The following is a 17,870-nucleotide window of genomic DNA, read 5'->3' on the forward strand; positions in this document are numbered from 1 at the left end:
TTTTGCCAGAGTTGCATTTGAGGAGAATGCATTTACAAAAAATAGAAAGATGTTGGTTTTATGTGTAGGTATAAAAAAAGTTTTTGAAGAAAACTAGCATTTGTTTTTTGTGGATGTCAATCAGATTCTTTCCTTAAATTCCTTTGAATTTCTACCCATTTATTTATTTTTACTTGATTTTTGGTAATAAAAAAATTATATAAAATTCAATACATTTGTAAAAATCGTATTCCTATACAAGTGCACCTTTCTGTTGGTGAGAAGACTGGAATTTGACGTTTGCAAAAATAATGCCGTATTTTAAAAAATACATTGATTTTATATTTTGAAATTCACCCATAAACAAGTACCTAGGTATCTACTTAAATTAAATATTTGAATATTATTATTTTTTTTGTTTTGGAATTTAATCACAAACAAGTACCTAGATGAAAAGTATTTTCCCAAGATAATAGCAGGCAAGCCAACGTTCGAGCAGGACAACATATGTCGGGTACGCTAGTAAAATAATATATTATTTACATTTCAATTTGCAGTTGTGCTGTATTGTACATTTACACAAGTAAATAAATGATAAAATTATTTTGTTAAAATTGTCTTATAATTAAACAACATTTTCAAAATCACTATAAATAATTAAAATTTCATTTGATGATTTCCCCCAATTCAAAGCTAAAAAGCGTGACGTATACATTCATATTACAAAATTGGTTAATGGCTTTCTTTATGCTGTGCGGTTAGCATCTGATAAACACAAATTCTGTTTTTTTTTTAGTTACGATTATAATTTTTATTTTCGGGGCCCCTAAGGAATAACCCAAGACCTCTTTTAACTATTTTAATCATTTTTTTGCACTAACAATCTGTCTGTGTCCAGGCGAATGAAGAACACAGTTATTTGTGTCAGATACATGCGGAATTCTGAAAGATTGTTTTCGACTCGTTGGCTGGTGGAAATCCTGAAAACGGAAATCGAGTGGAGAAAATTTTCACTTGAACTGAAGTGGTTGGCGTGTTCGCCTACCTGGGTTCGATTCCTGGGAAGGTCAACATGAAACATTTGTTTATTAGACGTTTTTCAGTTTTTTTTCAATTTGATTACCGAATAATATTTTTTTATTGCCTAAGTTCTCTAAAATTTTATTGTACTCGCAGAAAAATTGATTGACAACGGAGTATATAAGAAAAGGTTAATTTAATGAGAGTAATTGAATTAATGAACTTTGAACCTTAAAAATGTAACAAATTTTATTTTGCATAAAGCGGACATTTTATGTCATGTTAAATAATATATGATGAGGAAAGTAGCGTAAAAAAATTGACTACCCTGGCAACACTGATAAAATGTCTAATTTGTTTTCTTTGACAATCTGACAGATGGAAAAATAATTAAATTGTTAAGTAATGCATTTGTTACTTACACATGCATTTGCTACTTACACACAAAATGGGATCCCTATGAAATCCCAGCAGTATTTCTACACTTTAAAACGACACAATACGGCCATAGTTGAATTCAAATCAGGAGTTGCGTATTGAGTGACGTCTACAATGAAATTAGTGGATCAAAACGTAAAACTACTCTATTTCAATTTGTTGACACAGAGAGGGAAAACATTTTTGAGAAGGTAATATGGTAGTCTAGGCATTTACAGGGCTTATGACCTGTCATTGGCTAGTTTAAGTGGCCACTTTACACACTGTGTAACATTTACCATTCTGCCTATGTTTAAACATCCACATTTCCTCAACTCTTCTGTTGGCTATTGTGAAGTAAAAGAGCTGAAACCTTTATCATATGAATGAGATTCATCCGGCTGGACCAATTCACCTACTCGGCAACGCTGCAAGCATTTGGACATATTCAAAACATTGTTGGTAAAACTACTGCTTAAAAAGTAGTTTAGTCGCCTTCTGTTTTATGGGTTTCTGGACTATTCTTAAATCTATGATTAAATTGTTAATTTATTTAATTTATCTAAACAAATGTCGGCGTTTGGATTTGTCAGGTTGCAAACAACTGCCCAAACAAGCAACAGTTGCTTCTTCGAAAATCATTGTTAATTCATACAATCATGTTTAATTCTCGTATAACAATTTTACAATCTCTTTCGTCTGGCAGTGATTTCATACGCGTATAGTCTCTGGTCAGTTCAGTCAAATTTTTATCTTCAAAGTGAGAGGACGCTCTCTCATACTTATCGTTTTTTCAGTGATATTTTTTTTACTGTGTGACATTCGTGTCCTTATGGAATACACAATAAGGTGATTCATCGAAAATGGACATTTTATTAAATTAACATATTACAACAGAGATGAAGAACATTTTAGAAAATGTAACTCAGAAGTCTAGGCATCTTCAGGGCCTTTGACCTGTCGTTGGCTGGTTTAAGTGGCCACTTTACGTGGTCCATGTGTAATAATGTGATTTTATGAAAATAAAAAATTTATTACATTTAAATATTAACATATTTCATAGTAATTAAATACTAACAAAGTTCTAGGTAACTATTTGTTACTATTGTTAAGAATTGTTTTAAACTTCTTTATTAGTGTTTTTTTTTTTTTTCGTTTCTTTTCTTGAATTAATTTATAAGTACCAAATATTTTTCTTCGTCATTTTTTTTACATCATTATATATTTTTATACATAAATATATACTATTTACCTAAGTATTAGTTTTAAATAATAATACAAATATATATTTTTTTTTTATGTTATTCAAAATTGTTTTCTCAGTTTTTTTTTTTAACTGGTTCAATGTATTTATAATACCAAATTATCTTTTTTTTATCGATAATTCTATAACTGATAATATTTTATTATTTTATATAGTTTATCTTTTTTAGACTTTCTTAATTTGTTAATTAATAATATTGTTTTAAATGTTCTGTATTACTTATGCTTGCATGTATGTATATTTAATTGTATTTGTAACTAATATGTAAAAGGCACTAAGTGCCGTTTATTTCAATAAAATAAAATTTAAAAAAAACAACAGAGATGAAAATGTAATTTAGAAGTCCAGGCATCTACAGGGCATAATGACCTCTCATTGGCTGATTTAAGTGGCCATTTTACGTGGTCCGTGTGGAATGCATGATAATGTGATTTTTTGAAAATGAAAATTTTGTTGTATTTAAATATCAACATATTACTACAGAGATGAAGAACATTTTAGAAAATGTAATTATGAAGTCTAAGCATCTACAGGGCTTTTGACCTGTCATTGGCTGGTTTAAATGGCCACTTTACACACTGTGTAACATTTATCATTCTACCCATATTTTAACATCTTTATTCCTTCAATTCTTTCATCTGTTGATGTTTGTGAAGTTAAAGAGCTGAAACCTTTATTTATGCGGGTGAGATTCGTGTAATTGAATTATTTCACCTACAAACTAGAAAAAGCCTGGTAATTATTATTATTTTATTCTTTTTTCGAATTCTATACTTCTTCATGGACCAGGTGAATTTGTTAACAATATTTTGAGTGTGTCCAAATTTTTGTAGATAAGGACTGGATTCAACTACCGGGGGAGCTGTTAATATTTACAAATTAAAACAGAGATGAAGAACATTTAAAACTAAAAAAACATTTGAAAAACATTTATAAACCAGCAAATTACAAGTCATAAGCCCTGTAGATGCCTAGACTTCTATATTACCTTCTCTAAAATGTTTTCTCTTTGTTGCAACAAATTTAGATAACATTCTTAGTTCAAAAAACAGGTTTTATTTGTAAGAATCTGACTTTTAAATTATTGTGTAAAACATGGCAACTTATATGATTTATTGTTTCAGCATTTACTTTGTGGAAAAACATTTTGAATTTGTTTCAAATAAAACACTTTGTAAATAAGTTTATATTTACACCTGAGGATGGGTAATACTGATTACCCGAAACTAGTCGTGTTTTATTGTATTAAACTCTTGTGTGGTCAATTTACAAAGTGTTTTATTTTAAATAAATTCATGTCAACTTCTGAAATATTGCAAAGTTGGCAAACTCAATGAAATAACACCCTAGGGAAGAAAGCCAGCCTGTCTGCAAACATTTAGACATACTCAAAACATTGTTAAAAAAATATTATAATTATTGTAAACAATTGTGTTATGAATAACTTTCAATTCGCATTTCACTTTTTTTTTTTTAATTTTGCTGGGTTTGTCAGTAATACCCTAATTTATTTAATTCTATTCTATTAGTAATAATAGTATATCAAATATTTATTTACCCGATTTTCATAAAATTAATTTATGTTTTTTTTTTTTATTCAATGTGTTTACCTGTTTTTGATTTAGTGGTATGTGACCTGCGCGTTGAATCCCTCGGGCCCGGCGTGGTACTTGACATTCTGCAGTCTCCCGTCTGGCAGCAAAACGTGGTAACTGCCACTCGCATTCTCCCCGTCAGATACTTCAGTATGGCCAAAATCGTTACCGGTGTGCGCGTCACGGACGCGATAACCAAATTCGTACTGGGAGGCGTATTTCAACTGTAAAAAAATAGAAAACTAACAATTTAATTTATTTTTAAATAATAATAATAAATGGTTTTTATAAAATTATCAAAAAAAACCTTGATCAAGTTTGACTTTTTTTCATTCAACCAACGAGTGCTTTTGTCTTAAGTGGGCATCTTCAAGACTGGTAATTTGATTACAACATTTTCACTAGGTTGGAGATAAGAAGATCAGGGCCGCAATTATGATGGGAAGCTTAGGACGTCCTACCCTCACCATGACGGTATAGTTGAAAATAAATTATCTCGAACGAAGATACACTACCGACCCCCCCCCCTTGAGTTTTGATGTAAGAACGTCGGTTTGTACCGACGGGTCTAGCACCCCTCGATACGCATATCTTCGCATTAAAGTTACAAAAAAATTATTCTACGGAACAATTTTTCCTTTAATTACGATTTATGGAAATTTTTAATCTATCTGAGGTAGGCACATTTTTACTTTAAAGCCTATTTAAAATATGAAAAAAATAAGTCAATTTGGTCAAAAGTCTAATTAAATTCTGACATAAATGTCAGTTTTAAAAACAAACGCCTAGATGCGCTGATAAAGTGGTTAGATTCTGCTCTCTTAATATATAAGAGCATCTAGGTGTAAAAATGTTACTACTATAAAAAAAAATGTTTTTTTATTTTTTCTATCTGTTTTACTATCTTCCTGAGTGTACGTATCGAGATGTTAAATTAGCCGGCTTTGTAATCGCTCGGTAGATAAATACAGACGATCATTAAGCATACCGTCTTGGTAATTGTTAAAAGTCATATTAAAATAATGTTATAATAATAATTTGTTTGAGTTGATAATCGCTTTGAAGAAGCTATTTTGTATCACAGAAGAAAAAGAAGAAGAGGGAACCGAAAATCCATCACAACATTCTGTCATTGGTGGATTCGGAAGGCGCTAAGAAGCACCACACGGAAACGGTGTAATTCTGATTATATAAAATACGCAAAAGTGGTACGCGCCAGATAGCTCCCCAACATACCGCTCCACAACATGCCAAAACCCTGTCTTAAGAAAGAAATACTTTACATATTCAATTAATCATTTTGCTTTAATTTGTGTTTGTTTAATTGTGAAAATAAAATTATTTCTCTTGTGTTTTTTTATTTTTCCCACTTTGTCCGTTTTTCATGAATATATTTCTCACTTTTCTGAATCAGATAGAAGAATTTGAGTATCTAGGAAGTGTGTTCACTAGGAATGAAAAGATTGAGAAATTGTTAATGGAGGTGAGTGCCGGGAACGGGTCGAATGGTGCACTCAGATCAAACATGGTAAATACATATTTGTCGCAGGAGGCAAAAATAGCTGTTTTTAATGGCGTCCTGGACCCCGATTATAATAGGAAGTTAACAGAGTTATCTTCGACTGTCTATAAAGAAAAATCGATATTTGTGTACAAAAATGAGTATATTTGCATGATCATTTAAAGAATCTTTCTAGGTAACCTATAGTTGAACATTTTTAGAAGAAAAAATTGTGTGCATATGCTGATTTTCATACAAAAAACTTACTTTTACTTTGTTGATAAAGTTGAAGATAAATGTTAACTTCCAGTTGTAATCGGGGCCTAGGAGTGCAATTACAAATGTTCTTTATCCCCTGGAGAGTGGTTAATTTGGAGATGTTTTTTTTCTATGCGACTAATTTTTGCTTCATATATGGCCACACTGATGATTAAATCATAAACCTTGTATATCATAAGCAAGGTAAATAATAACGCAACTCCCATATAAAAAAAAATATATTTAAAAAAACGTGTAACAGACGGTTTCGGTTTGCGCTTGCAATCCTTGACCTGAGTTCCTACAACCCGTTGTATTGCTGTAAAATGTAGCTAACTTCGTAGTTGATAATCATAAAATGGTTTTTGTACGTATGGTCAACTGTATTAGCCGGTGGCGTATTCTTCATCATTAGTGCTTAGCGCACTGTACTGGTACACCAATTGCAGCGTATCTTGATCGTTTTTGTTACATGAAGGTAAGATGATCAGTCTAACATCAGGTATCAGTTTAAGGCCGCGATTATGAACGGCTATTTTCATCAGTATTTCATGATGAGCATTGGTTTGTATGTTCCTGATAATTACCTAAGTCAGCGTCAGAATAGATTGTTTCATATTCCGATATACAGGACCACCCTGCCTGTTGGAAGGGCTACCGCTATGCTGAACAACATCGCTCTGGATGTTGATCTGTTTTGTGTATCCAAATGGGCTTTTCTGAGCAGGAGTCTCCCACTACTTTGACATGAGACTCTTTCCTGTATTTTTTTCTTTTTTGTAATTTTTACGTATTGAATATATGTTTGTAATTTATATGTTATGTTTCAATAAATTAATTGAATTGAATACTGAGACGGTATAAACTTATATCGATATTTATGTACGAAAGTGTGTATATTTGGATGGAAATTCCAAGTATTTTCGTCAGTCTCGAGAATTGAACATGTTTAGAAAAAAAATTGTAAGCAAATATCATATTTTTCGTACGGAGAACTTAATTTTACTTTGTAGATAAAATTGAAGATAAATTTTAATTTTCCATCAGAATACGTTCCATGAGACTATGAAATATTCTAGTATGAAAACATTATATTAAATAAATATTTCATACCACCCATGTCGAGAATCGAACCCGAGACCTCTTGCGTGGTAGGCAAACGCGCTGATCATTACACCACGAGGCCGACAAAATATTTAATTGGCCTCCTCAATCCTCACTCGTTTCCGGCTGAGCTTTATCAGGTCAAAAGTAAACATTTTCGAGTACCCCTTGCCTTAAAATGTCAACTTAAATGGACCAATCATCTTGAAATAATTGTTAATAAACTGAGATAAACCTATGTGTTCAAACGACTAAGTATTTACGCCCAGCTAAATACTATTTAAATGGAATATTATGCACTCGTACAGTCATCGCTTTCCTATGGAATAATTGGATGGGGGGGAACTTACAACAACCATATTAAACCATTAGAAACTCTTCAAAAATGTCTATTAAAAATAACGCTTCACAAAAATCGCACTTTTCCCTCTTCCCAATTGTTCCAAGAAGCTAAACTTTTAAACATAAGACAAATATATTGTTTTCAATGTTTAAAATACATATTTAAGAACCAAAATTTATTTACAAGTAATTCAAATAGATTAAGTCAAAGAAGGAATCGTGTGTTAGAAATACCACATTGCAAAACGAGGCTCGCACAGAGACATGCATATTTTATAGGCCCAAAAATGTTTAATTCTTTTTTTACTGATAACATTTCATTGATTCCAAACTTTTAAAAAACACGCACTATCCTGGATTCAAACTAAAGATATTAACTCTTATTTCTATAATGTTGTTGACTTTTACTACTAATAAATGTTTGATTATATTTTTTTTTTTAAAAAACATGATTTTTTACAGAATATATTATTTTCTCTTTCTTATGTTACACAAAAATATTATAACTGTATATTTATTATAGGAGCAAAAATTCATTAACATTTTCTTGTATACCCACGAACAGGCCATGCCTTCGTGGGATTTTTTTGTTTACTATTTTTACTATTAATATGTATTTCAATGCTATGTAATTATCCTTTATTTTTTAATACTCTTATGTACGTTTTACCTCTTATGTATATTGTAAAAAAAAAACAAAAAAATTCAATAAAAATTAAAAAAAACATTTGGACACACTCAAAATATTACTAATACTTTAAACCACAATGTAAATACTTTAAATGTTGATAACAATTGAACGTAGTTACGCAGAAAGCAGCCAGACCACAATTTTGAAAAAATGATATATTGATTTTATCGGGTGCAGTATAAGGTCAATTTTATGTCCTGCTAAAAACAGCCAGACCACTTTCATACTAATTTTTTTAAAATCACGTTCTGAAAATGATGTACATCACAAAAATGGCATTTCTCAATTTGTAGAAAACACTTACAGCACTAGAAAAATCTTAACGAATTGTAAAAGTGATTAAAACTGGTAAAATACATAGTTAAATTCTTGTTTTCAATACAAAAAATAAACTTATGTATTCATTGTTTATCATTTATTTAAGTCAAAAACATTCCAACTGTTGTGTAGATTTGTTTATTCACTCTTTTTACAAAGGTGCTATTATCTCAGTTTCACTTTTCTATGGCTGGCTGCTTTCTGCATAACTACGTTCAATTTGACCATGTTTAATAATAAATATATTATGAGACAATATTGAACAGTAAATAAAACGCTGTTTTACTTCCAAATATTTATTGAACAATTAAATATTTCACCATAATACAATAAAAAATAAAACTTACTGTAATTATTTTCATATTTACATGCATGTGTTAAAGTAATGCTTTAATTTTCGAAATTACATATCGAGTGTTCACATATATAAATAATTGGAAGAAAAACTGTTTCTGATAGTTGACGTGAATCTGTGGTCTGATAAATGAGTAAGAAAATCATCCAAAGATGTCATTTTAAAATGACGTTTTTTTCAAAATCACGCCATCAAAATTAAAGTAAGGCGGGGTTGCCCAAACTTTGTTCAGCAGAACACTAGTGTTCCACGGAGATCGAATAGGTGTTCCGTGAAAAAATGGCAGCTAATGACTGGTCATACAACTGGTCTTCAAAGTGCTCACTGTAATTGCCCAATATTGGATAGGACAGACAATGTCAAATACTTAGGAGTTATCTTTATAAACATAATTCCTCTAAACGTGTGATGTCACTGAACTTCTGATAAACAGCTTAACCGATTTACGTGCAGTTTTCAGAAAAATATGGATCTTTGCGCTGAGCGTGTTCGTAGATATTAAAATCTTCAATCTTATATGTAAAAAAGAAGAAAGGAGCATTGATGTTTTATTCATCGATCTACCAGGGATGCATTTGAGGAGAATGCATTTACACAAAAATGGAAAGATGTTGTTATTTTGCGTATAAAAAAGTTTGTTTTTGAAATTTACAAACAGCATTTTTTCCTTTAATTCCTTATAATTTCTAGCCATTTATTTATTTTTACTAATTTTTTGGTAATACTTAAATAATAATAAATTCAATACATTTAAAAAATCGTATTCCCACATAAGTACACCCCTCTGTTGGTGAGATGACCGGAGTTTGACGTTTGCAAAATGAATGCCATATTTAAAAAAGTATTTATTTTATGTTTTGGAATTCAATATTTGAATATTAACCATTTTTAGTTTTGGAATTGAATCACAGACAAGTACCTAAGTGCCTATTTATCAATGAAAAGTATTTTTCCAAGGTAATAGCAGGCAAGCCAACGTTCGGGCAGGACAACGTCTGTCGGGTCCGCTAGTTATTGATATAAATTTAAAGTGGAAACGACAGATTGAAAATATTACTAACAAACTTAAAAGACTAACGAATATATTCAAAACCATTCGAAATTTAATTCGATTTTTGGTAATACTTAAATAATATTAAATTCAATAGATTATTAAAAATCGTATTCCTACATGAGTACAGTCCCTTTGTTGGTGAGAAGATCGGAGTTTGACGTTTGCAAAAATAATGCCATATTTGAAAAAAATATTTATTTTATGTTTTGGAATTCAACCATTAACCTAGGTACCTACTTAAATTCAATATTTGAATATTTATCATTTTTAATTTTGGAATTCAATCATAAACAAGTACCTAGGTATATACTTATCAATGAAAAGTATTTTCCAAGCTAATAGCAAGCAAGCGACGTTCGGGCAGGACAACGTCTGTCGAGTCCGCTAGTAGTATTTAAAAATTCATAAATAAATCAAAAAACTTAATACCAAAAAAAGGTTTCGAGATAAAATAATATTATTATTTTATTTTTTTAAACAATTATTGAAGACTTAATTATTGAACACAGAATTTTAGAAAAATATACCAAAATTTGTATTTTAAATAATTTGACTTACATGATATTTATTGAAAAAAAAACAATTAAAAAATTGTTGGTTGAAATAAATTGCACTTTGTATTTGTATTGGAGAAAATAATGAACTGGCTTGTGGCCCCGTAGCGTGTGTCTCGGACTCCCGGTTTAGAGATGTGGGGTTCGAACCCTTTTTTATTTACAGCTCTTTAAAAACGGCCCCCGAAATTGAGTAATCGGGTAAATCATAGGAATGCAAATATACATTTTTTTTAAAGGTCAAACTGCACTATAGCGTCGCTAAACTTCAGCGGCGCTAAGCGACAATTTTTTTACGGAGTATCGCGCACACTATAGTGCGGGTTGTTTCATCCAGTGGCTCAATCACAAATAACTATCGACGTGCTTAAAAACATGCTAAGCATTTGAGCGATCACAATGAACAATAATAAACATGCTTAAGTTATCGCGTCATAAGTCAACGCGTGTGTAATCTCTAAGTCAACGCTGGTGCCTGTTAGTTTTTTGTTTTCCCCGTAAATAAATACTGGCGAAAAATCGGCGTTTACTATAAAAAATAATAAAATTTATTGCATTTGCAAAATAGTAAGGAGTATCTAATACAAAAAAATTAAAATTAAATCACAATTACTATGGCAACTGCTTTTCTTGGCAATTGGCTTGCCAACCACCGGCTAAATGCAATAAATAAAAATAACAGTTTTGGAATGTTTTCCATATTTACACTGGTAAAATTCAAATATGTGATTTTGCAGCAGGATTATACGTCGCAAAACGTAAATATGTTGACATTTAATATAAGGTTTTCACGGGTGTTGCATTGTGATCGCGAATACGATAAATAACCATGGTGAGAAATTGTTGTCTTATTAGCACGTCGATAGTTATTTGTGATTGAGCTACTGAACAGTGAAAATGTTTTTTTCGTGTTGCCGGCGCTGCGCAGCGCCGCTCTAGTGCGGTTTGATCTTAAATCCTGTCAAACCAAAAAAAAGTGCTATGTGGGATTAAGTTTTAAAAAATGGTATGCTTAAAAAATTATACATCTATACATTTGTATTTTAATTAATAAAATAAAATAATCATGATTTGAAGTCAATTTTGTTATTATACGGTTTTTACATTTCGGGATATGAATTTTTGTTATTATTCTATAAATATTTTTTAGTAATTAAATGTAATAAATAATAATACATCATGTTAAGATTTATTTATTTATTTCTATGTTAATATATTTAAATATTTACAAATATGTGGGTACCTTTCCTCTCTTAAAACTATATACATCAAAATTACATATTATATATTACAATGATTTTGGATAGCTGTGGAGCGAATGGATGATGCAATAGTGGTTAAATAAAAACAAATACGACGAGAGTGAATGGTAACGTAGGACGAGGATGGCCAAGAAATTCTTGGCATGCTCAAATTACTTAAAATCGTAAATTTGATTATGTCAATTGAGTTTTGAAAATTGGTGCCTAGGAGATTCTAGGTGAGCGGTAATTTGACATTGTAAGAATTTCTGATAAAAGGATCGTCAAAAACTGGAAGCCTTTGAGATGTGAGCAGAAGTATCCTAAAAGTTCGAAGGATAGAGGTTCCGAAATGAAGACGAGATAGTGGGAAGTATAAAGAAAAAGAATTTATAAAACTATTAAAATCCAAAAGGTTAAGTGCCCCTGGGCTGGTATTATGAACGGTTTTTATAAAACGATTGAAATCCGAACGTTCAGAACTCCGGGCACATCTCGAGCACACTTAAGCTAGGGTTTCCTAGGACAGCGGTGCCCGTATTTTAACGGCCGTAGTGAACGGTGATGCGGTGGATAACCGTCGTAACGGTGACTAGAGTGTGGTTTCCTAGGAAAACGGTGTTATCAACACCATTTAACACCGTTTCACTAGGAAACCACTCTCTAGTCGACGTTACGACGGCTGTCTACCGCATCACCGTTCACTACGGCCGTTAAAATACGGGCACCACTGTCCTAGGAAACCCTAGCTTTGTAGCGCGATAAAGCTAGGGTTTCCTAAGACAGCGGTGCCCGTATTTTAACGGCCGTACTGAACGGTGATGCAGTGGACAGCCGTCGTAAAGGTGATTAGAGAGTGGTTTCCCAGGAAAACGGTGTTAAATGGTGTTGATAACACCGTTTTCCTAGAAAACCACACTCTAGTCACCTTTACGACGGCTGTCCATTGCATCACCGTTCACTACGGCCGTTAAAATACGGGCACCGCTGTCCTAGGAAACCCTAGCTTTAAGCGTGTTTTTAGTACGTAAATACGCGCCACACCGCGCTAAAAATGCGTTCATAATACCAGCCCAGGAGTGCAATTTTGACACCCTAGAGAGTGGTTACTATTACTACTACTACTCCACTACGCCATTTCGCAGTAGGGGTAGGCAGAGATAATGGACCGCCACACACGTCTGTCCTGGCATACATTCCTAGCTAACATAGCTTCTTCCACAGTCATACATGCCCTTCGGTTCTGCCTGCTTTTAACATGACCAGACTTAAGATTTTGGTTTATCTGATCATGCCACGTCTTCCTCGGCCGTCTTCTCATTCTCATTCATTTTTATTCTCCCCATGTATATCTGTTTTACCATTTTTTCGTCATCCATTCGCCCTACATGACCAAACCATTTCAGGGACCCTTTCTTAATCTTATCAATTATACCTGACCTAAATTTACACTCTCGCCTGACTTCATAATTCGTAACCCTGTCATACGTTGATTTCCCGCACATTCGTCTGAGATACCATTTCAACCGCATTCACTCGGCTTTTAAACTTCCCCTGCCAGTTCCATGTTTCACTTCCATACATAAGTGTAAAAACTAAAACTACGTTGTGCACTGCCAGTTTAGCCTCGATCGACATATTTTTTTTGGTAATTACTCTGCTTAGTGCACCGTTTTTTTGTTGCCCGCATTCACTCTCCTTTCAACATCTTTTTTTACTCTTCCATCTCTTGAAAACATGCTTCCCAGATACACAAATTCTTCTACTTGCTCAAGACATTCGTTGTTATTTCTCTCGCTATTTTAATGTTGTGGTATTGTCTGGTATTATACTCGAGTATGCCAGCATTTGCTTACTGTTTATTTATTAAACCCAAGTGTGAAAAACACGTTTAAAACCTTTTAAATATATGCTCAATCTTATTTATATTTTTCTGAACCTGTAAGATATGACTCTTCCTATTGAAACTGTGTTTCCTCCCATGATATCTGGACCCCCTCCATTTGCTCGGTCGCCTTTTCCTGTGCTTAATCGGCCTATGCGGGATTCCATACAAACTTCCCGGGTATCTCTTGTGGTGAGTTTTCCAGCCATTCTTTCCATGGGGAAACACGTTTAGACTATCGATGTGAATAACGTCTCCTGATTCATCGTGAGCATTAATTCTCTGCCTCTTTTTGTGGCCTCCTTCGGTTCTAATTATGTTGAAAACACTCACAGGCTTTGGTGGGTGATAATTATAATCTCCATGGCTCGCATAGCCACTGAGCCCTGGTTTAGAGACGTATTGATTAAAATTTTCGACGTAGTAATTGCTAGGGTCTTTGAGTTTGTTATTTTGGTTATTAGAGTAGAAATTCCCGTAAGAATCGCTGAAATCTTTATTTGAATATTCGCTATTACTTTTTGTAGGTTGATAGTTTTGTTGCTCATTATAATAGTTTTCTGAGCTATCTATGTACTCATCGCTGTCTTGATCAGTGATATATTGACTGTTAGGTTGGGTGAAATCATAGTCAAAATCATGCCCTTGGGGAACTCTGTATCTACTTCCATAATTTCTAGTAAAATCGTCTTCTGAAATATAGTTATTTTGACTGTAGCCAGACGCGTATCTGTTTTTTTCTCTTCCCCTTGTTTCAAAACTTGGAGAGCGATAATTTTTAAAATTGTTTCGATGTCGATTGGTCGGAGCATCGACTGCTATGTAATCGTTATAGTTGTTGAATCCTGAAGCGTATTGACTGTAAGGCGGTCTATCGATGATATTTTCGTATCTGTTCGTTTGCCTTCCATCCAGATCAACGTATTCGCTTTCATTTTCATCGTAGTAGTCATCGTGGTCAGGATTTGACCCATCGTCCACATATTCTTCATCTTCTCCTGTGATGTCATAAAAATTATCGTAATTTCCGTTTACTCCCCGCATTCCGTAATCCAAACCGTTTCTGTATGCTGCATTATACATGAACTCTTTGACGGGCATTTTAATAAGGAATCTTTGAAATCTTCCTGAGTTTGGATTTAAAACTCGAGTTTTGATACCATTCAAGAGTCTGTATAGCTTTGGTCTTCTGATTATTCTGAGGCGTAAAGCTTCGTAGTGTGGATTGTCCGACGTAATATTAGTGCCATTCACTTGGATTACACTCAAATTAGAGACATGACTCGACGAACCAGTATTGTTATATGCCAAGTCATCATAAGATGGAAAGTCGTCGTCTAACTCCGAATCAGTACTGTTACCGTTATCGTAATAATAAAATTCAGATTCTCCGTTGCTTTTAAAACACTCGGTACAATTAACTTTTTTGGACAAATCGCTAATTTTATTTAAAGGTAACTTTGAATTTAAAGTTTTAGTTTGCGGTTCTTTGGTCGTATAAGAATTAATTAACGATGTTTTAAGCTTATTTTTCGCGAAGTTATTATTAGTATAATTCAACTTACTGACAAAAGGCCTAAGGGTTGTACCGAATCTTTGTACTCGAGGAGTATCCTGAAAATTTTGGCTGGGTTGAAGTTTATAATCTAACTGTCGTTTTGTTCGTTTTGTATGACCTACTGTAACTGTTCTATTGCGTTTGACTATTCTATCACCAAAACTCAATTGACTGCCGTATTTATCTGGTTTGATTGTCGTGACAAAGTTTAAAATTTCTGAACTATCTGCGCTATCCCCGTCATCTATTGCTTCGTCTATGTTTACAGATATTTTTATTTTTGGTTTGTATTTGTTTTTATGGTTTCTATGGCTTAAGTTAGTATCGTTTAGTTCTTCATCTTCAGTACTTACATTATCGTATCCTGATGAATAAGGAGTATGGCTCGGACCTGACGTAAAGACGTTGGACGCAGATGATGGAATTTCTTTAACCTCACTTGCCACTTCAACTTTGTAATAATTCGTGGAAGAAGTAAGAGAGATCGGTCGCTCAGTAACAAATGGAACATGTTTTGTGATGAGTTTAACTGGTTTTCTTGTGTCTGCAATATCTTGAACGTTTTCAGTTATCGGAGTGTGGTCTTTGACGTGCTGATAGGCTTCTTGCGGCTCGTACGTATACGTATATTGTGGAGACTTGTAAGCTTGTTCATAATTTGAGTAATATTCGCTCGGGACATCCAGTGATGATGATTTCAAATTTATATTTACGTTTCTCAGATCCTCACTTGTTAGCTTGTGGTTCGCATTGCTTTGTTGAAGAAGTTGATTCAATCCTTGAATCTGATCATTCGGATCTTTTCCTAACAACGCTGACAGAGAGACCACGTCGTCGTTACCTTTGTAGGCGTTGATTTGGCTGAATTGTTCTTGGTTTTGGTAGTTTAACGCCGCAGAAGTTAAGGAGCTGATGTCCTGAGTGTAGAGTTGTTGGTGAGTTGGTTCGTTTTTAATGGCAGCTTCTTGTCCGTTGGCAGGGTATCTGCTATAGTAGAGTTGCTCATACTTTGGTGTGTAGACGGGTACATACTTTGGAACATATCTGATTTTTTGTTGTCTGGGAGTGTGGTATTTTGGATGAACTGCATATTCCACTCCTCTACCAGGCTTGACACTGATTCTTTGATTGCTCGCTTGATGCTCTAAATCCAACCTTTTATTTCGTATTTGAGCTGTTGGTAGATTTTCAGCACCGCTGCTTTTATTTCTATTAACTTCTACTGTATCATTTTTTTTAGTTTCTATAATTCTAGTGAGATTTTTTTCTTTAGCCAGGGCTGTTACTTCTTTAACGAACTTATTTTCTAGTTCTTTCTGATAGTTTTCTTGTTGTTGATGATGTGACTGAATATAACTATCCATGGTTTCGACGCCTACTTCTTGAGATCTTCTTGCCAGAGCTTTTTGCACTCTGTTTTTTTCTGAATTATATCTTGTCTGTTGATTTTGCACAAAGTTCCTTGCCCTTTGTCTTACAACTTCTGGAGATAAACCTTCCACGGGGTTTTCAAAAATTGCTCCAGGTTCGATGCTTCTTTCGAAAACTGGTCTTAGAGGAACATTTACCGAAGTTACTATAGTAAACATCAGGAGTATTATAGGTATTCTCGCATTCAATCTTGCCATTTTGAAGACGATTCCTTGTTGAAGAAAGTGATTTCCTCCAAATTTGAAACTGCAACAAATAAAAAACATCCATTATTTTTTGAGCATTAAAAACATGTATTCAAAAATACAATATTAACACTTTTATTTTCATCCTCATTTCCTTTTTTGCATCTAATGGTGCACAGGGCACTGCATTGGTACACCAATCGTAGCTTATCTCGATATTTTTTGTTACATGGAGATAAGATGATTAGTCTTACGTTTTTGGTGCCAACTTTTCTATTTTTATAACCACTTAATACTTATTTAATTACAGACCGGTTTCTAAACTACACCTAAATGTGTATTTTTTTTCATTTGCAAACCACCTGACTTATATTATATTAACATTTTTAATTGAATCGAATGAACATAAAACTTTGTTATCAGCTAACACCTTAGATAAGGGGGAAAAAACCCCCTGCTCTAAGTTTCACTGATTAATTTGTTTATTTTTTGTTTAGATATTATTGACATTGTGAACAATATTCTGTGACATTTCTGTGATATTCTATGACATTGTAAACAATACTCTGTGTTTACTATATTAGTTTTATATCACCCGTCGATGGGAGGAGTGCTCTCCCGAAACTATAGTTGTGTTCTTGTAAAATAATAAAATTGTCTAACACTGATAACAAAGTTTTATTTTCATAATAATTTATATTATATTATGTTATAAAATTATATTATAATTACTAAATATTGAATAATTAAGTTAAGAGTATTTCCTATTGTTTAATTTCGGAAGTGCAAATAATCTGATTTCAACCGTCCTCAACCCATACTCCTTGCTTCCACAAACACGAAATACTACTTGGCTTATTACCTCCGAATGTATTAGATTTGGTGTTTAGTGTTTAGTGGACACTGTTTTTTTAAGTTTTAGAGACAACTTCTGAAGGCCTAATGCAAAAGTCTGGGCGACGACCTATGTGATATCGGATTGCTGATGCTTAGTAAAGAATTCACACGAGAGGGAGTATCTTGCATGGTCAAGTTAGTGCAGGACATTGGTAAAATAAACCAAAGGAGGACTCGCAATGCAGAACACTCTTGGAACGGAAGGCCTTTCGATGACAGTC

At 33.1% G+C, this 17,870-nt stretch overlaps 1 protein-coding gene across 1 annotated transcript in view; it reads right to left on the reverse strand.

The window, feature by feature from the left end:
• Positions 1–17,870, reverse strand: part of LOC148271414 (uncharacterized) — a 48,037-nt gene that overhangs the window by 4,054 nt on the left and 26,113 nt on the right. Inside the window, exons 2-3 of the mRNA XM_088241419.1 lie at positions 15,490–16,813; positions 4,291–4,499 (exon numbers count right to left, since the gene is read on the reverse strand). Coding sequence (XP_088097545.1) covers positions 4,302–4,499; positions 15,490–16,764 — 1,473 coding nt within the window. The 5' untranslated portion in view covers positions 16,765–16,813 and the 3' untranslated portion in view covers positions 4,291–4,301. The remainder of the gene's footprint in view (positions 1–4,290; positions 4,500–15,489; positions 16,814–17,870) is intronic.

The sequence above is a fragment of the Micrasema longulum genome, unplaced genomic scaffold (assembly GCF_059751315.1).
Source record: "Micrasema longulum isolate JH-2025_06_02 unplaced genomic scaffold, ASM5975131v1 h1tg002889l, whole genome shotgun sequence".
NCBI classification, from domain to species: Eukaryota; Metazoa; Arthropoda; class Insecta; order Trichoptera; family Brachycentridae; genus Micrasema; species Micrasema longulum.